The sequence below is a fragment of the Dromiciops gliroides genome, chromosome 1, assembly GCF_019393635.1.
Source record: "Dromiciops gliroides isolate mDroGli1 chromosome 1, mDroGli1.pri, whole genome shotgun sequence".
In the NCBI taxonomy this organism is placed as follows: Eukaryota; Metazoa; Chordata; class Mammalia; order Microbiotheria; family Microbiotheriidae; genus Dromiciops; species Dromiciops gliroides.
This window is the reverse complement of record NC_057861.1, coordinates 27,084,118-27,110,077: the sequence shown is the minus strand read 5'-3', so window position 1 is coordinate 27,110,077 and position 25,960 is coordinate 27,084,118. Positions and strand designations below refer to the sequence as shown.

Below are 25,960 nucleotides of genomic sequence, written 5' to 3'. Positions count from 1 at the left end.
TCTCTTTATGCATTATAAAGAGTAATGTAGTGAATAGAGAGCTAGTCTTAGGGTCAAGATGGCCTGGATTCAGGTCTGAGGCATAATGTCTGTGTGACTCTGGACAAGTCATTTAATCTCTTGGTGCCTTGGGCCATCCTTTAAGACTGTAAGTTGAGGGGCAGCTAGGTGGTGCAGTGGATAAAGCACCGGCCCTGGATTCAGGAGGACCTGAGTTCAAATTCAGCCTAAGACATTTAACGCTTACTAGCTATTTGACCCTGGGCAAGTCACTTAATCCGCATTACCCTGCCCCCCCACCAAAAAAAAAGAAAGACTGTAATTTGCAGTATAGTTGCCATTCTGCATAGGTGGAGGGAGTTTCCTCACTGGGAGTTCTCTATATCAATGAAGTCATGGGTCCAGTTCCCTAGACTCTCTCTCCTCCAAAAACCAAAAAAGAAACTATAAATATTCTACATTCTAACCAGGCTAGTGTACTAAATGAACTTTCTTGGTGTCTTTAGTTCTTAGCAATCTCTATCCCAAGCTACAGGGGGTCCTAGGTGGTACGAGTAGGCTTGTTCTCAGCCCTCCTGGACTGTATGTAACCATGGCCCGCTTTCAATCTCTATCTCCGATTCACTTTTCTGGGTAAATAGCGTATCCAAATTTTGTATCCCTTTAATAGAATGTAAGCCTTTTGAGGGCAGTTGCTTTTTTGCCTTTATATTCCCAATGCTTAACATAATACCTGATATATAGTAAGCTCTTAATAAAAATTTTTAATTAAATTGTTGAACTGGGCATGGAAGCACATGCCTGTGATCCTTGCTACTGGGGAGGGAGATGAGGCTGGTGGATCTCTTAAGCTTAAGAGTTCCAAGCTGCAGTGGGGCTGCAACCAATCAAATATTCTCATTCAGTCTGGCACCAATATGGCGAGACTCCTGGATCAAGGGGCCACAAGGCTGCCTAAGGAGGAATAAACCAGTCTAACTCAGAATAAGAGCAGGTCACAGCTTGTGTGAATGAGGTTGATACCATGAGTTGGTGACTATACTTCTAGCCTGGGTAGATATGGAGACCTCAATTTTTGCAAAATTAATTATTAATGAAATTGAATTATTGAATTGTCCACAGCCACATTGGGAGTAGTTAACCAGTTTAGGATTTGAACTACCCTTTATGGTCTCTATCCTATCTAGCCAGTGTGAGGAGAAGTGGAGAGACATTGTAAAAAGAATGACAGATTTGGAATCAGAAGGCTGGGTTCTAATTCTGGTTCTGCTATTTACTAATGATATAACTTTGGGCAAGTCTCTGTAACTCTCCAGGCTTCAGTTTTATCTTCTATGAAAGGAGTTGGATTAGTTCAGTGATGTTCATCTCAAATAGAAACAGGGGCCACAAAATTATACATAAGAATCCTTGCCAGAGATATATTGACTTAGAAAACCATATATGAATATTATCTATGTTCTATCATATTTTATTGATTTCATTTATTTCTTCATCTGTTTATTTGTTTCTTCATTTATTTGCTTGCTCATTTATTTATTTATCTATTTATTTGGTTTTTACTTTATTTAGTTTTTTGTTATTGTTTTTATTTTATTTTTATTTACTTGTTTACATTTTAATCTGGTTCTGCCACATCTGGGCCAGCCTCCTGTTTGACACCTCTGCACTCGATGACTTTAACAGTCTCTTACAACTCTATACCTATGGCCCCATGACCTTTTTCTACCTATCAAGTTTATAGAGAATCAGCCATGAAGCCAGAAAGAACTGGATTCATATCCCAACTCTGATACAGGCTCACTGTGTGATTCCTGGCAAGTCACTTGATTTCTTAATGCTCCAGACAACTCCAGTCAGAGAAGGTGCCAATCTGCATTAGTAGAGGGAATTTCCTCACCAGAGAGTTCCATGTAACAATGAAATAAAAAAAAATCCAGTCCCTATTCCTATCCTTATCTTTTTTTTTTTTAACTCAATACCAAGTAGAATGGTAGAAAGAGTATAGACTAAGAGTCCAGAGACCATTTACTAGCTGCATGGACTTTGAGCAAATCACTTCCTTCTGTGGTCCTCAGTTTCTCCATCTGTAAAAATGTGGTCAATAATATCTGTCCTTTCACCCCTAAGGGTAATGTGACCTTTAAATGCTATAATTCATAGAAAGTATTTTGTGAGAAGAAAGATCCATGTAAATGTCGGTTGTTATCATTTACAAGACTGTCAGTACCTTGAGGGCAGGCATTGTATCTTGTTTCACATTTCCTTCCTGAGCTCCTGGCACAGAACAATGAACAGAATGTGCTTAATAAATTTTTGCCCAATGGAATCTATTGGATGATCTCTGTCATTATCATCACTCACAACTGTTGTTATCATTTTTATCTCAGGATTTCTGTCTGTGATGAAGACAAGTTTGGCCACAATGAGTTCATTGGGGAAACCCGATTCTCCCTGAAGAAACTGAAGCCTAATCAGAAGAAGAATTTCAACATCTGTCTGGAGCGGGTCATCCCTGTGAGTTAATTTGTTCAGTTCAATTCAACAAACATTGATGACATGTTTACTATTTTTCTCCCATCTCCTACACTGTGCTGAGACCTGGGGAGAGAGTCAAAAGGGAAACAGTTTCTATCCTCAAGCAGCTGATATTCTATAATAGGAAGCAATTTGCCTGAAGATAAGTAAATATGAAGTAATTTTATGGAAGGGAATACTAACCCTATGAAGGAGGATTTGAAACTGAGCCTTGAAGGGACGTAAGGATTCTGACAGGTGGAGGGGATGCATGCAAGCATGGGAAACAGTATGTGCAAAAGTGTGGAGGTGGAAGATGGAATACTATACACATACACACATATAAATGTGTGTATATGCATATAGGCACATGTATACATATATATACCCATGTATATTATATAAACATGCATATATATATATATAAAACATATATAACAGTTAAACACTAGGAAGAAGGTACAAAAGGCTGGGACTGAGATTTGGGAGGGGAAGTGTGAAGGATATGGTCATCCATCTAGCAGGAGGCATAAAGTATTGTTATAATAACAATGGAAGCTAGGTAGCCTATTCGATAGAGCACTGGACCTGAATGTCTGAGGCAGGATTCAAACTTGGGTCTTTTCCATTCCAAATCCAGTGATTTATCCACCACCTAGATAGATACCTGGTTCTGTGATGCTGTGATTTCATTTGGTTCTCACAACATCCTTCAGGAGGTAGGCAAGACAAGGGATTATTTTCCCCATTTTACAGATAAAAAAACCAAGGGTTCAAATGGTGAAATGTCCTTCCAAGTCACACAACTAGCAAAAGGTAGAGGCAGGATTTGAACTCAACTATCTTTTGATTTCAGATCCTGATTTCTTGAAGCCAGATTTTCTGACTCTAGTTTCAGGGTTTTCAACAGTGGACCAGGGAGAATTTGCACAGGAAAATGAGATAGACTATGCTAAGGGTCAAATGAGCAAATGAGGATCAAAAAATCTCAGAAGTCTGGGAAGATTTCATTCATTCATTCATTCATTCAACAAGTGTTTATTAAATACTTTCACTAAATATTTTCTGAGCACCTACAATGTTCAAGGTTCTGCTTTGAGAGATACAAAAATGTGTTAAACACAGCCCCTGCCCTCAACTTCCCTATAGGCTTCACAGGGGAACAAACATTTACTAAATGCCTCCTATGTGCAGAGAACTGTGCTCAGAGCTAGGAGAGATACAAACCTTAACTAAGACACAGTTCCTGGCATCATGAAGCTTACAGTTTAATAAGGGAGTAAGAAACCAAATGATGATGATGATTGATGAGAATATCATGGATTTAGAGTTGGAAGAGATCTCAGAGGCCATTGAATTCAACTCTCTTATTTTACAGCTTAGGAAACCGAAACACAGAGAGACACATCCAAGGTCATATAAGAAGTGACCATGGCAGATTTCAAATCCAGCTCTCAGAGTGTAAAGTCAGTATTCTTTTCACTGTAGCATAGTCATATGGTGATGTAAGGTTTCTGAAGCATTTTATGCTAAGGATCTTGTTTGATCCTCACAATCCTTTGAGCTAGTGGAGGCATTATTATTCCCCATTTCAGAGGTGGGGACACTGAGGCTCAGAGTGAGGTTAAGGGATTGGCCCAGAGTCACACAGTCAGCAAATATCAGAGGCAGGATTCCAGCCCGGCTCTCTCTTGACCCCAAGTCTGTCAGTCTTTCCACCATGTCATAGCAACATTCACCATGAGAAAAGTACAGGCAAAGTGACCTCTAGTCCTTCTTGAACAAGTTAGGCCTTGAAGGAAAGATAGGATCTGGGTAAGGAGAGAAGAAAGATGGTAGGGAATTTCCAGGAGGGAGTGAATGGTGGTTGAAAAGGCATGAAGGTGGGGAAAAATAAACAAAGCCCTGGGGATAGATTTAAGAGGGAAATGACAAATCTCTGGTGGTGTCTCCTTCATCCCAGCCTCTTTCTCCTCATCATAGGAGTGTTGAATGACAAGAGGAACCTTAGAGAATGTGCCTTAGGACATGGAGTGTCAGAGATCAGATGGATATTAGACTAGGGAATGTCAGAGCTGGGAGGGGTCTTATAACTGAGGTTATCAGAAGTGAGAGGGACCTTAGAACAGGAAATGATAGAGCTGAGATGGGCCTTAGAACAGAGAATGTCACAACTGGGAGAGACCTTAGGACAGAAAATGCCAGGACTGGGAGGCTTCTTAGAACAGAGAATGTCTGAGATCAAAGTAGAATGGGGGTAGGGCCTAATTTGCTTTTAACTTTGTATCCCTAGTGCACTTAATGAGGGTTACTTGAATTCTTGAGTTGGATAGGAGACCATCTCTTCCTAATTCATCCTCTGACAGATGAGGAAACTGAGGCCCCGAGAGGGGAAATGGCCTGTCCAAAGCCCCATAGTGTGAGAGGCTGTGTCCAGGCTGGAGCCCCTCCTGGGCTCATGCCCACCTCACAGCTGGCAGTGGGGGATCAGCAGCAGTATCTCACCATATGGTCCCCCAGAGGATTGTCTTCATGGTATACAATGTTTTTATAATACAGGTGAATGGCACGAGACACAAGAAGGATGATCTCAGTAGGGAATAACATTAAATACCAGTCTCAAAGCCTGTCTTCTCCATGAGCTGTGGGGAATTACATACTTCCATGTGGGTCTTCATGGGATAATTAGCAGTTTGCCATAATTGTAGTCTCTTAATCAGAGGAATCACTTCGATAGAAGATACTCTCAGACCAGAGATCTTCCTACTTTAGGAAGAAAACAAGGGAGAGGAGGGAGGGGTAGGGTTATCCCAGTCTTCAGGAAGCCCCAGTAGCTGGAGAAATTGCTCCCCCAGATTCCCCCTGAATCTATTCTGTTCTGGGAAATACTTGCTTCCTTTAGCAAACTCCCTACTGTCTTGATCACCTGCTAAAGGACCACCACTGGTCAGACCAGGGTCCCCAATTGGACTTCTTTCCACAGAGGCTAGAGACAATGTGGTAGAGTAGTTAGCACCCTGGACTTGACATCAGGAAGGCTAGGATTCAGATCCTCCCTCAGAAATCACTTCACCTCTCTAAGACTCAGTCAATGGAACCATCAGTAAAATGGGAATACTAATATCCACAGTACCTACTTCAAAGGGTTGGTTGCAGATCTAGAGCTGGGGCCATGATGTTAAGGACCATCTAATACAACCTCCTTATTTTACACATGAGGAAACTAAGGAAAGAAGTGACATCACACAGAAAGAAAATCATAGAATCGGGATTCGAACCCAGGTCCTCTGCCTCCAAATCCAGTTCTTTTTTCCACTATACAACATTGTTGGATCAATCAAATCAGAAAGTATACATAAAGGACTCAATAAGTTTTAATAGCTCTCAATTAATGTCAGTTATTATTATTATATTAATATTGCCATTGTTATTAAAATAGAGGTTCCATCTTCTTGGGGCTTCTTGGGTTTGGAACCTACAAAAATCCCTCAGAATTTACCATGAGAGGAACTGATCCCTCAGGGTTGACCCAAACTGAAACATTGAGCTCATAGTGAGACCCCTCACCTCACTCTCACCTGGGACTTTAGATGTTTACAGGGGAAGGTAACATTTCAAGGAGAATCAAACCAATAATCCAGTAATCCAATCCAATAAACATGTATTAAGTGCCTACCATGTTCTAGGCACTGTACTAAGTGTTGGGGATACAATTAATTTTTTTTTTAAAGATAGACCCTTGCTCTCAAGGAGCTTACAATCTAATGGGAGGAACAACATACTAAAGGGGGCAGGAAAGCTGAGGGGTGAGGGAGGAGAACAGGGGGTACTGAGCCCAAGGGTATCTTGTTCCATGGAGTTAAAACCAGGCAGAATAGCACCAAAAGGTCCAGTTTCTGCCCTCTATAAAGGAAGGCATTGGGAGGACTTTGGGTCAGAGAAAGTTGGAGTTTTATTAGACCATGTAAAGGGAGCCAAGACTCACATCTATACTTAGGTAAAGGAGTCTGTTTTATTAATCCCAGAAAAGGTCCACATTCTTCCTCCATAGCTGATTAGAAATGACTTTCATCCAGCCTCAGACACTTAACACTTACAAGCTGTGTGACCCTGGGCAAGTCACTTAACCCCCATTGCCTCACCCCCCCCAAAAAAAACCAAAAAGAATATCTCAGAAATGACTTTCCCACTGATGAATGGGATATCTACTTCTAAGCAAATGCCTCTGCTGCTAGATGCCATGATTGAAAGGGAGGGGAAAGAGGGAGAGAAGTTCCCCTCACCCCAGGGGTCTCTTCCACAGGCAAAGGAATGTCCTCCCATAAACAGCTGCTAAATGACTTACTTTTTCACATGGGCCCAACGTGCATAATTGTCTCCCAAACATCGACCAGTGTTGTCCTATGTGGTGTCAATTGCCCTCATCCAATGGCCAGGACCAAAATTTATCTTCTCAGGGTGATTAAGGAATTTCTTCTTACCTTTTATGAGGTTGTAGGAAAACTCTTTAAAGGAGGTAAGGGAAGTCCTAGGATCAGTATCGTAGAAAAAAAGTGTTGGAAATACAATTGGTCAAAGTCACACAGTGAGTAAGAGGCAGAGCCCTGGCTGGAACCCAGCATCCAACCTCACCGTCCACCATCAAAGTCAGTCAGTATCACTCAATAAGCATTTGTTAGGTGCTTATTATATGTCAGGCATTATGCTTAGTGTTGGCAATATAGAAAAATGGTAAATACAAGGTCCTTGTGCTCAGTGAGCTCACATTCTAATGGGAGAGACATGCAAACAACTAGATTACCGGAGTTGTTGTTCAGTCATTTTCATTGAGTCTGACTCTTTGTGACTCCATATGGAATTTTCTTGGCAAAAATACTGGAGTGGTTTGCCATTTCCTTCTCCAGCTCATTTTACAGATGAGGAAACTGAGGCAAACAGGGGAAACAACTTGCCCAGGGTCATACAACTAGTAAGTGTCTGAGGCTGGATTTGAACTCAGGTCTTCCTGACTCCAAACCTGGAACTCCATCCACTTCACCACCTATCTGCACAGAGATTACTAGAGTAGATGGGAGATAATCTCAGAGGAAAATCACTAGCATTTGGGAGACAAGACAAATAAATGAGAGGGGAGACTGGGAAAGACCTCTAGCAGAAGGTAGAATTTGAGCTGAGTCTTGAAGTCAGTGAAGCCAGGAGGAAAATGAAGAAAGCATTCTAAGGCATGGGGGACATTTAGTAAGAAAGAAAGCAGCCAAGCTGGGAGATGGTGTGTCATGTGCCAAGAATAAGAAGTCACCAGTGATCTCTTCATTGCCAAATCTAATGGTCCTTTCTCAAACCTTCAGATTCTTCTTGGCTTCTTTGCAGTGCTCATTTGACATTGCCTCAGTTTCCCCAGGGATGGGGATGGGGATGGGGGGGGGGTGGGAGCCAGGCTGCTTAAGAAAGATCACATATTTGCTTCAGCTGGTCCTTTCCTCGACTGCCCTCTGCTGGAGTTGCGAGGGAACAGGCAGGTGATCCAAAAGAAAGGCGGAGGGAAAAATCAGACAGAATCCCTCAATGTCAGAGCGAGGCCAAGAAGTCCAACTGCCCTCATTTTTCAGAGAAGGAAACTGAGGCCTAGAGAGGCAGAGAGACTTTGCCTAGGATCTTAGTTCTAGAGCTGGAAGGGACCTCAGATGGCAACCAGCCCAACCTCCTCATTTTACAAAGGAGGAAACTGAGGCCCCTGAGAATGACTTACTGGAGGTCACATAGCTCTATAAGGGAATGATGTGGAGTTTGACTTACAGCTCCTTTGTGTGCTTCATGAACTGTTTCCTTCTTTGTCCTCATATCTCTAGTGCCTAGCACAGCGCCTGGGACATGTTGTTGCTGTTCAGTCATATCCAACTCTTTGTGACCCCATTTGGGATTTTCTTGGCAGAGATATTGGACTGCTTTTGTCATTTCCTTCTCCAGTTCATTTTACAGATGAGGAAACTGAGGCAAAAAGGGGGAAGTGACTTGCCCAGGGTTACACAGCTAGTATCTGAGGCTGGATTTGAATTCTTGTTTTTCTGACTCCAGGTTCAGCATTCTATCTACTACTGTACCACCATAAGTGTTTGTTGATTGATTGTCTTTATATAGCCCAGTACCTAGCGTAGTGCCTAGCACATAGTAGGTGCTTAACGAATGCTTGTTGATTATATAGTACAGCACATAGCATAGTGCCTGGCACATAGTAGGTGCTTAACGAATTCTTGTTGATTATATAGTACAGCACATAACATAGTGCCTGGCACATAGTAGGTGCTTAATGAATGCTTCCTGATTGATTGCACCTTAGTCTTCTGACTCTGATTTTAGGACTCCTTCACTACCCAGAGTTTGGCTCATGAGTGGTAAGAGGCTTTTCTGTGTCACCTCAAGTTTTGCAAATGGATTTATATACACTATCTCATTTGAGACTCATAACAGCCCTGGGAGGTAGAGAGGTACTAGAAGTATCATTATCCCCATTTTACAGATGAGGAAACTGAGGCTCTAAGATGTTAAGTGGTTTGTCTTTGGTTACACAGCTAAGGCTGTCTCTCTGCCTCATGGAATCTCCAGCTACTTGTTAGGGCTTCCTTTGCTGATTTTCCTCTCACTGAAAATGTATTTTTGTTTAGGTTTTGAATCTACCTATTTGTGTACATGTTGTATGCCCCTCCCTAAGCAACACCCCCCCCCCAAAGCGAGCTCCTTGAGGGGAGGACCTGTTTTGTTTTTGTATCTCCAGTGCCTAGTCCTGGCTTGATATACAGCAGGTGCTTAATAAATGCATGAGACATTAAATTAAAACACAAGAAGTAGGATTTGAACTCAGGTCTTCCTGAGTCCCATCCAGTCCTCTGTGTGCAAGAGCTCACACTGAGTTTTTGTTACTCTTTATCTATCAGAATGACCCTGGTACACTAAATTATCTTCCTTCCCTTTTCCCACCTCCCTCCCTCCTTCTTCCTTTTCCTTCCTTCCTTCCTTCCTTATTTCCTACCTTCCTTCCTTCCCTCCCTCCCTCTCTCTTCCCTTCCCTTCCCTTCCCCCTTTCCTCTCTTAAGATGAAGCGAGCTGGGACCACAGGATCAGCAAGAGGCATGGCACTCTATGAAGAGGAGGTGAGTTGTCACTGTGGGACTGATGATATCCTGCAGACCCCATCTCAATGTCTGTCTGTCTACCCCTCACCACACCTCCCCACCCATTCATACTAGGCTAGGGCTTTAGCCCACTGCTCTCTCTTTCTCTGTCTCTGTCTGTCTGTCTGTCTCTCTCTGTAACACACACACACACACACACACACACACACACACACACACACACACACCCCTTGCCAGTCTAATGCCCACAATGGCTTCTCGGTCTTGGGATCTGTAGCTTAGGATGTGGTGGGTTGGGGCATGTAGTTCTTTTCTTTTCTTTTCTTTCCTTTCCTTTCCTTTCCTTTCCTTTCCTTTCCTTTCCTTTCCTTTCCTTTCCTTTCCTTTCCTTTCCTTTCCTTTCCTTTCCTTTCCTTTCCTTTCCTTTCCTTTCCTTTCCTTTCCTTTCCTTTCCTTTCCTTTCCTTTCCTTTCCTTTCCTTTCCTTTCCTTTCCTTTCCTTTCCTTTCCTTTCCTTTCCTTTCCTTTCCTTTCCTTTCCTTTCCTTTCCTTTCCTTTCCTTTCCTTTCCTTTCCTTTCCTTTCCTTTCCTTTCCTTTCCTTTCCTTTCCTTTCCTTTCCTTTCCTTTCCTTTCCTTTCCTTCCTTCCTTCTTTCTTTCTTTCTTTCTTTCTTTCTTTCTTTCTTTCTTTCTTTCTTTCTTTCTTTCTTTCTTTCTTTCTTTCTTTCTTTCTTTCTTTCTTTCTTTCTTTCTTTCTTTCTTTCTTTCTTTCTTTCTTTCTTTCTTTCTTTCTTTCTTTCTTTCTTTCTTTCTTTCTTTCTTTCTTTCTTTTTCTCTCTCTCTCTCTCTCTCTCTCTCTCTCTCTCTCTCTCTCTCTTTCTTTCTTTCTTTCTTCCTTCCATCCTTCCTTTCTTTTTTGAGGGCAATTAGGGTTAAGTGACTTGCCCAGGGTCACACAGCTAGTAAGTGTCAAGTGTCTGAGTCTGGATTTGAACTCAGGTCCTCCTGAATTCAGGGCCAGTGCTTTATCCACTGTGCCACCTAGCGGCCCCCTAGGGGGCATGTAGTTCTGCTGATGGGCATCCCTACAATAATCCAGAATCACTCAGTTATTGATATGAATGTGCCCAGAAAGCCTAGGCATCCTTGGGGATCTGCTCCCTGTGAGTATACATGGTTTAAGGTCGGGGAGGAATAAAAATAAGATGACTTAGGTGCTGGGGCCCAGGCTTACAGACTTATAGGCCAGGTATAGTACAAACACACTTTCCGGAAAACCTTAAAATATGAGTAGCTTATGGATCATAGGTTTATGGATTTAGAGATAGAGGGGACCTTTGAGATCCTCCAGTTCAGAGCTGTTTGACCTCAGAGGCCATGAACTTGTTTTAAAAGATTTCAATGACTACATTTGAGTACAATTGATTTCCTTTGTAATCCTATGTAGTTAATGTATGCCTTTAAAGCAATTATCTGGAAAAGGGGTCCTTAAGCTTCACTAGACTGCAAAAGGGAACACAAAAGTGCTTAGAACGTTTCCTTAGTCCAATTCCCTCATTTTAAACAATTTTTCTCCTAAAAATCCCACTTAATTTGTATAGGTGCCTTTTCTTTTTATATCACATCCATTTTCAAGATAGCTTCCTCTTCTCATTTACCCAATGAGCCATCTATTATAACCAAATTAAGAAAAAAAAGAAAGGAAGGAAGGAAGGAAGAAGGGAAGAGGAAGGGAGGGAGGGAGAGGAAAAAATAAAACAGTTCCATGAGACTACTGCATTGACTATATCTGATAGTATATTAATTTTAAAGCTCACATTTTACAGGTAAGTAAATCAGAGAGGGAATGTGACTTGCCTAGGGTCACACAGCTAATAGGTTTCTGTGGTGGGATTTGATGCCAGCCCTTCATAACTTCAAGTCTAGCACCCTGTTTACTATACCTGCTGTCTTTCCCAGTATCCACGCTCATGGGCCCTTACTGGATTCACAGTATTATAGATGTAGAGGTGAAAGGGACCTTAGGTAGAAGCCACCTGGTCCACCCTACTTGCTGTACAGATAAAGGAGCTGAGGTCCAGACCTTGCCCAGAGTCCCAAAGATAATAAATGGAAACCTGAGGATCAAGGAGAAAGAAGCATAGACTGAGAATCACCACCTTATCTCATTAGAATGTTAGCTCCCTGAGGGCAGGACCTATTCTTGCCTTTCCTTTGTATCCCCAGTATGTCCCAAACACTCTGTTTGACACAAAGGTTGTCCCGATTTCCTGAATCCGAACCCAACACTTTGCCCTGTCCCTACCCCATTGCCCTCCTTTTTTTTTCCTTGCCTCACCCTGCCCAATGATGTAGCAATCACTTCCCCACTGCCCTTCCAACCTAGAGAGAATGGTGTTGGCTCTCCATTGCTTCAGTGCCCTCTGAGTAGGGTCTCCCAATGGTGGGGAAGTTCTGGCACTGAACCACCCACACTCTTATGCCAGGTTCTCCCTATGACCAAGGGCATGAATTTGTAATAGCGGAGTGGGCTCCAGCCTCAGCCTCTGGATCAGGTTAAAGTCTAATGGAGGCTGAAGGCTGAGGCTCAATCTATGGACAGGATTAAACTAGGGCCAGTCTGGGTGTGGTAAAGGGCAAGACTCAGTCCAGGACAGGGGTAATAGCTTAATCTGGGAGAAGCATCATTTTTGGATGGGAATACAGTTCAGTCTGGGGTCAGGGGCACAGGTGCACAGGCAAGGGCTTAATCTGTGGCCAAATTGAGTCTGGGCCCAGGGTCAGAGATCAGAATTACTATGGGACCTGTCCAATTGTACTGCAGAGGATTTGAAACCATGTCCTAAGCCTGAGCTGATGCTAGCCTACTGCTCTTCTACCTTCACACACACACACACACACACACACACATGAGTCTGATTCCCATAACAGCTGCTTGGGCCTTGGGATCTATGGCCAAGTATGGGGAATTATGGGATAGGTCACCCACTGAACTAATGTATCGCTTGATTTCTACCGTTAACAAACAATCTACATTAGGCTCACTGGACCAGTTCATCCTAGTCAGTCAACAAACATTTATGAAGTTCTTTCCTTGGGCTAGACCCTGTGCTAGGATAAAAAAAAAAGTAAGACAAAAAGTTTTAGACATGGTCGATGTGGTAGTCCTATGGAAGTGTTTTATTTCTTCCTCAAGGAGCTGATGGTTGAATGGCTTAAGATGGTAGTTCTCATACTAGATCCCCTTCTCCTTGAGATGATGCCTGTTCAGGCTATCTCCCCATTCTATCACTCCATATCCACTCACCCAGGCTTGTCTGCCTCTTTTTTTAGCAGGTGGAACGTGTGGGTGATATTGAGGAACGTGGCAAGATCCTGGTGTCACTCATGTATAGCACCCAGCAAGGAGGCCTCATTGTGGGTATTGTGCGCTGTGTCCACCTGGCTGCGATGGATGCCAATGGCTACTCTGATCCCTTCGTCAAACTGTGAGTCACTGGCCTGTGTTTGGGAAGAGGGAACAGAAAGGGAGACATCCCAAAAGAGATGGTCAGTGGTCAGAGGCCCAGCATCTAGACATGGAGTGTGATAAGAGATCAAAATAGTCAGACTGGGCTGCCAAGTGCCCACCATTTCCAGATATACCAGCTTCTACTCCCTTAATCTGACAAGACGGGGCTGATATTGTTGATTCCAAATCATAGAATCTGAGAGTAAGAAAGTAATTCATTGACCCGCCTAGTCCAACCCATATATCATGAGAATCTTCACTACGATACACCCAACAAGTGGCTAGCCAGCCTTGGCTAGACACTCCCCAAAGAGGGAGTACCCACTACCACTCAAATAAGCCTATTCCACTTTTGGACAGCTCTCAGCATTAGAAATTTATTTTTCTAATACAAAACCCAGATTGGCCTCTTCTTGAACTTCTACCCCTTCAGGGTCAAGCTTTTTTTTCAACTGCATCAAGAAATCGAGGCTCTTCAACATCCTGGTTCCACCTATTGAAGGATGAAATTATCATTAAGAACACAGCTTTTGACAAAGCACTCCAGAAAACATCTGGATAATAGATATCTCCCATCATTACCACATCCTTCTTCTGTGCCAGGCTTGTGATCTGTTTCCTGAACTCTTCATCTGTTTCCTCTTTCTGTCCTGGTGGTCTGTAGAACATGCTGATGAAGACATTACTTTTGTTTCTTCCTCCATTGATCTTTACCAGTTGAACCCCTATATATTTCCCCCTTTGGGTTCCTGGATTTCCTAACATTAAACCTTCTTTAAAAGAAAAATTCTTCCTATCTTTTTTATTTTTATATCACCCATATTTCCCAATATCTCTTTACCCCCTGCAACCAGAGAACCTTGCCCATGACAAAGAAGTACAGAAAAAAGAGAAAAAGATGGCGCAGCAAAATTAATGAAGCACAGCAGCCAAGTCTGACAATATATGTAGTGTTGTCCACCCATATTCCCTCATCTTTGCAAAGAAGGAAAAGAGGCACAGTCTCGTTTCTTTTCTTTGGGGTATACCTTGAGAGTAGCCAAACTTTGTATAACATCTACTACGTGCTTGGCCCTATGCTAAACACTTCATGATTCTTATTTTATTTGATCCGCCCAACAACCCTTCAAAGTAGGTGCTACTATGATCACCATTTTACAATTGAGGAAACTGAGGCAGACGGAGGTTAAGCAACTTACCCAGTCACACAGCTAGCAAGTTTCTGAGGTTGAATGATGATCAAACTTACCTTCTCAATTTAAAATGCTGTCTTGTTTCTCTTGAGTAAGATATACCTAACCAGAACCATATTCCAGGCATGGCCTTCATTCTACCATAGCTTAGTATACCTATGGGGCTAATTTTGGTCCCTTATACAAAGTCTGGGCATTTCCCTTTTTTTCCAGGCCTATGAGGGTTAAGTGACTTGCCCAGGGTCACACAGCTAGTTGTGGTAAAAAGTTTTAACAGTCGGTTAGATAATGGAGAGACGCCAGGTTTTTTTTAGGACCACCCTTTTGGGGAGGAGACCAACAGCATGAGCTACGCACACTAGTCTGCCTGCGACGCACGCCAGATTGCCTGCCGAGCACTCGACTTCCAGGGTGCGAGCTTAAAAGGCAAGGAGAGAACGGAAGTGGGGCTTTTTTTCCTGCTCCGCTGGTCTCCTGACTGCGCTGCACAGACAGACGCTGACTGGAGTTTGACTCGGCCCGGCTCTCGGTTAACAGCACGCGCTTGACTCGGTCTCTCTCCCCAAAGGTGGCCTTGGGTTTTGGTGAGTTTTATACAGAATATAGACTAAGCCTAGACTTAAGACGATTTGTATTGTATTTCTACTTTCCTATCCTTCTAATCAACATCACCTTGTGACTACCATACAATAAAAGCTCTAACTAGAAAACCAGAAGCTTCTTCCATTTACTAGTCTGGGAGATAAATTAAGGGAAAGGTTAAGTAGGGGAGATTTATGATCTAATATCCAATTTTAATCTCACATAGTTAAGTGTCAAGAGTCTGAGGTCGGATTTGAACTCAGGTCCTCCTGAATCCAGGGCCAGTGTTTTATCCACTGCACCACCTAGCTGCCCCCTGCCCGCTTTTTTTTGTTTTTTGAGGAAACTGAGGTTAAGTGAAAGCAATTTATTCTACTCCAACTTTTTCCCCAGAGTCAAGAAATTATTCTCTCTCAGGAGCTGGCTTCTTCTTCAGTAACTGACTCTCTTCTTGACTTCTCAGAGTTGTTTCCTACTTCTCCTGACTCCTAAGAGAATGTTTCTTGCTCTTTAAAAAGTCTTCAGTGGGGGGGGGGGCTGCTAGATGGCACAGTGGATAGAGCACTGGCCCTGGAGTCAGGAGAACCTGAGTTAAAATCTGGCCTTAGACACTTAACACTTACTAGCTGTGTGACCCTGGGCAAGTCACTTAACCCCAGTTGCCTCACACACACACACAAAAAAAGCCATCAGTGGGGGTAGCTAGCTGGCACAGTGGATAAAGCACCAACCCTGGATTCAGGATGACCTGAATTCAAATCTGGCTTCAGACACTTGACACTTACTAGCTGTCTGAACCTGGGCAAGTCACTTAACCCTCATTGGCCTGCCCCCCCCCGCCCTCAAAAAAAGCCACTAGTGGCATGGATAATTGCTGGTTATCTACCTTCTAATTCTATCCATTTTTTAATGGGAGAACTTCTCATACCTTGTAAAGAAATAATGGAGTATAGGCATATCTTTGCATTTTGTTTAACACCTTGATATTTCATCACCTGTTACCTGCTCCTTATTTATCCTTCAAGATTTCATCAACTGAGCTGGGGGAAAATCAGTGGAGGGGGGAGGGAGAGGATATCACCTCAATACATGTCACTGCAAAATCCCCCTCTGCTCTCCCCATTGATTCAAATGCAGATCCCCTGACTTTAAATCAAAGCTTTCTACTGAATCTCCTGTCCCAGCCATCCATTATGCTTTATAAATCTTTAAATGCCATCTATGTGGGAGTTATCACACCCAGGCTTCATCTCTGAAAAATAGACCATTGTTTGTGGTTTTTCTCAGTGATTAGCTCTTAATGAGAATTAATTAATACAGCATCTCCAGTTCAGTGATAAGCTATATACTGGAGACCAAAGTGACTGTGTTTTCCAACTGCCATGAAAGAAATGATCTTATTTAGTTGCTGAATTGTGTTTCATTAAACGCCAGCGATGGGAAAATGGAATTTAATCATCTTTCTCTCTCTCAATGGCTCTGGAAAGGTTTGTGTTTACACGATCACCTCTGAAATGAAATCACAGCTGCAATATTAACCAACTTCCAGGAATATGTAAGATGTAATTAAGGAAAGAGAGGGCACTCTGTGGTTTGACAGAAGAGAGAGATTTAAAAAAATATATAGTTGGTTCTAATCATTTGGAGAGCACTTCATATTTGTATCAGAGTTACTTCTAAGAAATAAATTCATCCCCAGCACCAAACCCTCCATTCTATCAAAGAAAAACAGGTAAGTAAAAGCAATTGACCAAAGTTACCGCATCAGACAGTGTATGAGATGCACTGGTCCAGTGTTCCCCCACCTCTCTGCCTAGATGAAGAAGTCATAATAGTATTGACTTTGCAATTAGACAGCCTGGGTCAGTCAGTCAGTCAACAAGTATTTATTAAGAGTCTTGTATGTGCCAAGAACTGTTCTAAGTGCTGAGGGTACAAAGAAAGAGGCGGGGTGGGGGGGGGAGGTCCCTGCCCTCAAGCTCACATTCTAGTGAGGAAGACAGCATGTGAATAAGTATGTACATATAAGATATTTACAATATGATTGGAAGGTAATCTCAGAGGAAAGGCAGTAGTAGATGGGCGATCAGGGAAGGTTTCCTGCAGGAGGTAAGATTTTAGCTAAGACTTGGAGGAAGCCAGAAAAAAACAGGAAGTAGAGGCAAGGAAGGGACTCTCTCTGTCTCTGTCTCTGTCTCTGTCTCTGTCTCTGTCTCTGTCTCTCAGATGATGCTTTCATGTTTGGAAAACACTGTATCTTTTTTGAGATATATTAACCCTTGGAGGGGGTTTTCAGATGAGGAAACTAAGGATATGAGGGTTTAAAGACTTGCTCAGGAATAGTTAGTTGGTACAGTGGATAAAGCACCAGCCCAGAATCAGGAGGACCTGAGTTCAAATCCGGCCTCAGACACTTGACACTTACTCTAGCTATGTGACCCTGGGCAAGTCACTTAACCCTCATTGCCCTGGGGTGGGGGGGAGACTTGCTCAGAATTGCACAGGTAATAATCAATCAGTTATTCAACAAGCCTTTTTGGCCTGGTACAATCAATCAATCAATCAATCATTCGATGACTCAATGAGCCTTTTGGTCAGGCACAACCAGTCAATCATTCAATGAGCCTTTTGCTAGGTACTTCGTGCTAGGTCCCAGCGTTACAAATACAAAAGGGAGAGACTCTAAATACACTGGGGAGATATGCTAAATGAATGTCCAGTAATGGGGTGGAGCGGTGCTTAGAACAGGGGGGAGGGGCAAGGATAGACCCCCTGATTCAAGTGATACCTAAGGGGGCAGCTAGGTGGCGCAGTGGATAGAGCACCGGCCCTGGAGTCAGGAGTACCTGAGTTCAAATCTGGCCTCAGACACTTAACACTTACTAGCTGTGTGACCCTGGGCAAGTCACTTAACCCCAATTTCCTCACTTAAAAAAAAAAAAGTGATACCTAAGCTAAGGAGCTGGGGCTCCAAAAGGCTGCAGCCAGTGTTCTAAGCACAGAGGCAACCTGTGATTAGAATGGGAGATGGGATACAGCAAAGATTCTAGGGACCCCTGAATAGATTTCAGGGAGTATATGAGGTTGAATGGGGAAAAAAATCACATGCTCATTTTCACTAACCTTTGGTTTCCCATTTTAATTCTATATACTTTATTTTATGTACCTACAAATATTCTTCTGAGGAGTAGTACCCAGGCTTAATCAGACTTCTGAAGGGTTCATAACCAAAAAAAGGCCAAACTGGGGAGATCACATTTTACCCAAAAGACAACAGGGCACCCATAAGCTTCGAGTAAAGAGTGACATGGTAGAGTAGAGAAGTAACATGGTCAGATCTGCACTGTCAGAATATCAATTTGGCAGCCACAGGGAAGATGGAATGGGACCAGAGGCAGGTGAATTAAACAGACTATGGCAAAGGTACAGGTGGTTGGTTTTCTAAGTCAATATGCTCTCTGTAGGGATCTTTTGTATGGTTTCTATTTGAGTTTGACCCCCATTGGTTTAAGGTGATGATCCTCTGTACAGGGCTGTGTTCAGTTCTGGAGGCTACATTTTAGAAAGGACTTGGATGCCCTGGAGAATGGCACCCAGTATGGCCAATGGCCTCAAGACCTTGCCATATTGGAGGAACTGGAGGATGCCCAGGGAGGAAAAGACTCAGGGGCCATGGTAGCCATCTTCTAGTAGCAATAGATAGGTAGGTGTAATTTAGCTTTGAGAACCAGACACATTTTCCAGCGATTAGAGTGATCTCAAAGATGTTGTTGGTTGTCTTTCGTTCTTGAAGAGGACCATGATATCTGGGTGATGTCTTGACTTGAACTGAATTGGATTTAAGTGAAGGAGGGCTGTGCATCGTCAACAACCTCACTCTGTCCTCCAGAGCCATCTGGGTCCAGTAGCAAGATATAGATCATGGCCCCAGATATTTAAAGCAATTGGGGTTAAGTAACTTGCCCATGGTCACACCACTAGTAAGTGTCTGAGGTAAGATTTGAACTCAGATTCTCCTGACTTCAGGGCCAGTGCTCTATCCACTGCACCACCTAGCTGCCCCATCTTAAAGATGAATGAACTGCTTTAGGAAGTAAAAGGTTCTATGTAAGTCTTCAAGCTGAGGCTGGTAGACCACTCATTGATTACACCATAGAAGAGATTCCTTTTTCAGCTATGAAGTATATTGGCTTTCCTGGATTCCTTCAAGTGCCAGCTAAAGTCCACCTTCTGCAAAAAAAACCCCAAAACTTTCCCCTTAATCCTAGTGCCTTCTTTCTGTTGATTATCCCCCATTTATCCTGTATGTATCTTCTTGTATATAGTTGTTTGTATTTTGTTTCCACCATTAGACTATGAGCTCCTTGAAAGCAGGAACTGTCTTTTGCCCTTTTTGTATCTCCAATGCTGAACACAGTGTCTGGCACATAGTAGGTGCTTAATAAATGCTAGTTGACTGGCTGACTGACAGATGGCCTATGAGGTCCTTTCCAACTGTGACATTCTGTGATTTGAAATTCAGCCTCCATTCACCATATCTTCCCACCCACCCACCCACCCCCACTCCTATAAAATTCCCAGGATTTATGGCTCCTATTTCCTGGTTGTCTTCTAGAAGAAAACATGCCTTAGGATGACAGTGGTACACACAGCTCCCATTCATGCTGGTGCTGGCATTATGGTTAGCATGTGGTAGTCTCCCAACTACCTTGATACAGGAAGTTTCTCATTGAGAATTTGGGTAGACCCAAATCCAAAGTAACACCAGTAATCAGACCTCTGTCCTGATGGTACTTATGTTGCTCCACAGCTGGCTGAAACCAGACATGGGGAAAAAGGCCAAACACAAGACACAGATCAAAAAGAAGACTTTGAATCCTGAGTTTAATGAGGTAAGTGCCCTCTAAAAGGTGCTGTGGGTGTCAGGTGGGAGAAAGGATGGAAAGAAGGTTAAAACAAAGTGGGTTTAGTGGGGGCAGGTCTACCATATGGGCCAGCTCAGAGTTTGTAGATGTGTCATCTATCAGAGGTGGAAGAAAACCAATCTTTTCCTGGTGCAGATGAGGAATGTGGCCCAGAGCAGTGAAGGGACTTGACCAACACCATAAGGGATGCATCAAGGTCTTCGGTTTAGCTCCCAATTCTGTTCACTTTTAATGGAAGCAACCAAAAAGTGCACAGCACATTTAATTAGTGTGTATGCCCAGGAAATGAGAAAGAGACAAAGAGACAGACAAAAAGACAGAGATTGACACACAGAGAGACAGACAAAGAAACAGAGACAAAGACAGACAGAGACAGAGGAAAAGATAGAAAGCCAGAGAGAGAGAGAGATAGAAGAATAGATGAAGAGATAAAGATGATAGAGATAGATAAATATAGAAAGCTAGAGATGATAAACTTAGAAATGACAGGGATAGAGACAGAGATGATAAGTTAGAAATGAACATCGAGAAATATAAAGAAGTGACAAAGATAGGTATAGGTGTTAGAAATAGATGTGTATATATATACATATAGATTATATATACACATGATAGATGTACATGTAGAGCATGTATACACATATGTACATATATACACCTGTGTATGTGTACACATATACATATATTAAAGCAAAGATATATTGACTACTCAACCATAAAGGACATTTTTTATTGATTAAATGAAAGAAACTAAACCATAACTAAGCTTAATTTTAAAAAATAAATTTTTGTTTTAAAATATCAACTTTAAAAATGAGGGACAAAATAGCAACTTTTGGGGAAACCCTGTACACATACCTATAGCAACAACTTCTTAGTAACTGAGGTGATAGTAAAGTGTATTGCATATGGAGTCAGGGGTCCTGAATTCAAATATAAGTTCAGCTCTGGACTAGCTGTATGGTCTTGGACATGTCACTTCTCTCTTGATATCAGTTTCCTTCTCTTTGAAATGGGAGTATTGGGTTTGATGGACCCTGAGGGGCTTCCCTCTAGCTCTAGGATCATATGACCAGGTTGCCTCCTAACCATTGCAGGAAATTCATTGTTATTGTTGTTGACACGTTTCAGTTGTGTTCCATTCTTCATGATCTCATTTGGGGTTTTCTTGGCAAGGATACTGGAGTGGTTTGCCATTTCCATCTCCAGCTCATCTTACAGATGAGGGAGCTGAGGCAAACAGGGTAAAGTGACTTGCCCAAGGTCACATGGCTAGTCAGTGTCTGAGGCCAAATTTGAATTTAGGAAGATGAATCTTCCAGACTCCAGACATGGTACTCTATCCATTGAGCCACGTAACTGCCAAATACAAATAGGCCAAGAGACTTGCTCAAAGGGCAGGACTCTTTCCACAGCACAATTGAAGGAGTGACTTGACTAATGTTACACAGAAAGTGAATCAAAGAGTCTAGATTAGAACCCAGGTCTCTGCCCTTATACCTCCCATTTATAGGGCTTTCCCATGCTACTTCCATTCCTGCTAGAGCAAATTGAAGGGGACTGTCTCTCTTCTTGGGCTGGATTCTATCCAAGGATACTTGACCTCACCAATAGTGCTTAAGGACCTTCGTAAATAGAGGTATTTGTTGAGAGAGGATTTGGATTGGGAAAGGAATGCCAGGTGAAAAGCCCCTCTCAATTTCCTATTTCTGATGGTCTGGGCTCAGAGGCCCTTCTATCTTGGTCTTTTGTTTCTTTTCTTTTCTTTTCTTTTCTTTCCTTTTTTCCTTTCTTCTCCTTTTCTCTTCTTCTTTCTTTCCTTTCCTTCCTTTTCTTTTCTTTCCTTTCCTTCCTTCCTTCCTTCCTTCCTTCCTTCCTTCCTTCCTTCCTTCCTTCCTTCCTTCCTTCCTTCCTTCCTTCCTTCCTTCCTTCCTTCCTTCCTTCCTTCCTTCCTTCCTTCCTTCCTTCCCTCCCTCCCTCCCTCCCTCTATCTCTCTTTTTTCTTTCTTTCTCTCTTTCTTTCATCTATCTATCTTATAAACAAGACTGTCACTTTATTCATTCAACTGGCTCTGCTCCTGCCCAGAAAATTTTGGGCGGTTTTGTTTTCAATTTCTTAATAGTATTTTATTTGTATAATTATGTGTGAAGATAGTTTTCAACATTCATTTTTATAAGATTTTGAGTTCCAAAATTTTCTCCCTCTTTCCCCTTCCCCACCCCCAAACAATAAGCAATCTAATACAAGTTATATATGTACAATCATGTTAAACATATTTCCACATTAGTCATGTTGTGAAAGAAGAATCAGAATAAAAGGGCAAAAACTATGAGAGAAAAAAAAAAACAAGAGACAAAAAAATGTGGAAATAGTATACTTTGATTTGCATACAGATCCCATACTTCTTTTTTTTTGTGAACATTTTCATTTTTTTGTTTGTTTGCTTTGTTTTGTTTGTTTTTTGTTTTGCAGGGCAATGAGGGTTAAGTGACTTGCCCAGGGTCACACATCTAGTAAGTGTTAAGTGCCTGAGGCCAGATTTAAACTCAGGTCCTCCTGAATCCAGGGCCAGTGCTTTATCTACTGCACCACCTAGCTGCCCTCCGCTCCCCCCCCCCCCCAGTTCTTTCTCTGGATATGGAAATCATTTTCTATCGTGAGTCTTTTGGAATTGTCCTGGAAACATTGCATTGCTGAGAAAAGCTAAGTCTATCACAGTTTATTATCACACAGTGTTACTGTTACTGTGTACAATGTCCTCCTGGTTCTGCTCGCTTTATTCAACATCAGTTCATGTAAGACTTTCTAGGTTTTTCTGAAAGCCACCTGCTCATCATTTCTTACAGCACAATAGAATCCCATTATGTCACATTATTCATAGGCCACAACTTGTTCAGCCATTCCCCAATTGATGGACATCCCCTCAATTTCAAATTCTGTGCCACCACAAAAAGAGCTGCTATAAATACTTTTGTTCAAGTGGGCCTTTTTCCCTTTTTTATGGGATACAGACCTAGTACTGGTATTGGTGAGTTAAAGGGTATGCACCTTTTTATAGCCCTTTGGCATAGTTCTAAATTGCTCTCCAAAATGGTTGGCTCAGTTCACAACTCTACCAACAATGTATTAGTGTTCCAAATTTTCCACATCTTCTTTAACATTTATCATTTTCATTTTCTATCATATTAACCAATCTGATAGGTGTGAAGTGCAACTTCAAAATTGTTTTAATTTGAATTTCTCTAATCTATAGTGATTTAGAGCATTTTTCACATGACTATAGATAGCTTTAATTTATTCATCTGAAAACTGCTTGTTCATATACTTTGTCCATTTATTAATTGGGGAATGCCTTGTATTCTTATAAACTTGACTCAGTTCTGTATATATTTGAGAAATGAGGCCTTTATCAGATCTACTGACTCTAAAAATTATTTCACAACTTTTTTCTTTCTTTCTAATCTTGAGTCTTTTGTTTCTTGAGGATAAAAAGGATATGCCTCCAGTTTGAATGATATTGTTGTTTTTTCTCAATTCCCTTTCAGGAGTTTTTCTATGATATAAAACATAGTGATCTGGCCAAGAAATCACTGGACATCTCAGTCTGGGATTATGACATTGGCAAGTCCAATGATTATATTGGTGAGTATAGGCACTGCCATTTGAACTGAGTGGAGACTTGGGGATTGGTGGGAAATTCTATTCTTTCTCATCCAGTTGAGAAAAGCCAAGGGAGGAATTAGGTACAAAGGTTCTTCATTTGGGCGGGGGGACCGTATTGGCAATGCTTAAAATGAGCCTAGCGGCTACATTTGACAACTAATCACTAAAAATAGCCCTTGTTGTTGAGAATGAATAAATGAATGAAATGGCTTTTTTTCTTTTTTGTATATATTTCTATTTTTCAATGAATAAAAATCTGTTTTCTTCCTTTTGCCTTCCTCTTCCTCCATTGGAAAAACAAACAAAAAAAAAACCAAAACAAAACCCTTGTAACAAATATGCATAGTGAAACAAAACAAATTCCCACATTGGCCATGTCCAAAAATATACATCTCATTCTGCACCCTGATTCTATCACCTCTCTGTCAGGGAGAGGTAGCTTGCTTCATCATGGGTCTTCTGGAACCGGGTTGATCATCACATTCATCAAAGTTCTCAAGTTGCTTGAAATGGTTTTTCTTTACAATGTTGTTATTATACCCATTATTCTCCTTGTGCTATTCACTTCACTCTGCATCAGTTCATACAAGTCTTTCTGTGATTCTCTGAAGGAATCTTATCATTTCTTATAACAGTCATATTCCATTACATGCATATACCATAACTTGTTCAGCCATTCTCCAATTGATAAGGCACCCCCTTAGTTTCTAGTTGTCACCACAAAAAGAGCTGTTATAAATGTTTTTGTACTTATGGGTCCTTTTCCTCTTTCTCTGATTAAAAAAAAATGGTTGTTGCCTTGCCTTGATCTCTTCAAAATCTAGGCCTAGTGGTGGTGTTGCCAAGTGAAAGCATATAGTTTAGTTACTTTAAAAGTCTATTAAACTAATCCTGAAAAGTTTATTAAACTAAGTGCTAAGAATACAAAAGTGAGAGACTCCCTGCCCTCAAGGTGCTAACATTTTAATTGGGGGGGGGGGATAACTCATATAGGAGAATGATGGACAGGGAAGGGAATTTTGGTCTGGAGACCCACAAGGATGGTGAATCGATCCACAGGATACCCAAATGACAGGCTCTTTCCAAAACAATGATAGTATGAATTTGATTAGTGTGCCTAAGGAAAAAGATGGAAATCAGGCAATGGAGGGAGCTCCACCTGTAGTGCCAGGTTAGATGGCCAGGGTTGGACAATGGATGGGATGTGAAGTGTGGTCTGGTCAAGGGGGCCAATTATAGTGGGCTAAGGGAGTTTGCACTCATTAATTCACTCACTCACTCACCAGTCAAAATAGCTCAAGTCTAGGCCAGTAATCCTAAAACTAAGTAGATTAACTACACCAAATGATTTTGATTGGCAAGGAGTCTCAGAACCCAGAGCCCCTTCCCACCATGGCCACTAAAATCCCCAACAGCCCAGCTCATGGGGACTGGGTTTGCTCCAAGACAGACTAGAAAGAATGATGAAATGCCCTGTCCTACCTTCCTTAGCCTCTGCTTCCAATCCTTACCATCTCCTTAGCATGAAACCTGATCATCTCTTCTGCTTAACCTAGTTTCCCCCTCTCCCTTGTTCTCTGAAGAAGAATGAGGAGAGACTCTGCTGGACATGGGGAAGAAAGAACTTCTCCAATCCAACAAGACTTTAGAAGTTAGATGTGGAGCCAGGGAGACCTGGATTCAGATCCTGACTCTGATACGTAGTAGCTGAATCACTGTGGGCTGGGCATTTGCCCTTTCTGAGCCTCATTTGCCTCATTTGTAAAATAGTGACAGTAGTAGCTATAACACTGTATGTGACAAAGACCCCAAGATCATAGGATCATCACATATGTACACACACATATATACACTCCATATATATGTATACATGTATACATACTGTGTGTGTGTATATGTACTCCAACACTGCCTTCCATTTACCTAACTGCAATAAAACTTGGTGAATGTACCCTTGGAGCAAACCTTGGCATTTAATAGACTATGTCATTATAAAGAAAAGAGACAGGATGTGAGATGAAGAAGGCGATGTGTGGTGCAGAGTGCTAATCCAGTCATAGACTTATCCTCTCCAAGCTAAATACTTTTTAACAAAAGTGGTGACCCCAAAGCAAGATGGCTACCAGAAGGGTTAATGTCAACAAGTTAAAGTGCTTCTCTGAGTGGGAATAGTTCATAGCTAACTTGGAGGGAAAGTTGAACCAACACATAGTTGGCAGCAATGGAGCAGAAAAAGAGTGAGCAGTTTTCAGAGATTTGGTGTACAGCACTGCCTTTACTTCTCTGGGTCAGAACACCCACAAACATTAAGACTGGTTGGATGAAAATGATGGGGAAATTCAGAAGCTGCTAGATGAAAAATTAGAATGCCACAGGCTTGACCAGCAGAATAGTTCATCCATCTCTAAGAAGAGCCTTTAACTCCATCAAAAGTAAAGTA

The 25,960-nt window shown here is 41.9% G+C and overlaps 1 protein-coding gene across 15 annotated transcripts in view; it reads left to right on the top strand.

Annotated features, from left to right (window-relative positions):
• The window catches only part of RPH3A (rabphilin 3A), a 344,443-nt gene that overhangs the window by 313,228 nt on the left and 5,255 nt on the right, over positions 1-25,960 (top strand). For all 15 annotated transcript variants that reach the window (XM_043977132.1, XM_043977145.1, XM_043977136.1 and 12 more), the window contains 5 exons: positions 2,391-2,517; positions 9,609-9,665; positions 12,979-13,133; positions 19,742-19,823; positions 23,403-23,499. In XM_043977132.1, coding sequence (XP_043833067.1) covers positions 2,391-2,517; positions 9,609-9,665; positions 12,979-13,133; positions 19,742-19,823; positions 23,403-23,499 — 518 coding nt within the window. The remainder of the gene's footprint in view (positions 1-2,390; positions 2,518-9,608; positions 9,666-12,978; positions 13,134-19,741; positions 19,824-23,402; positions 23,500-25,960) is intronic.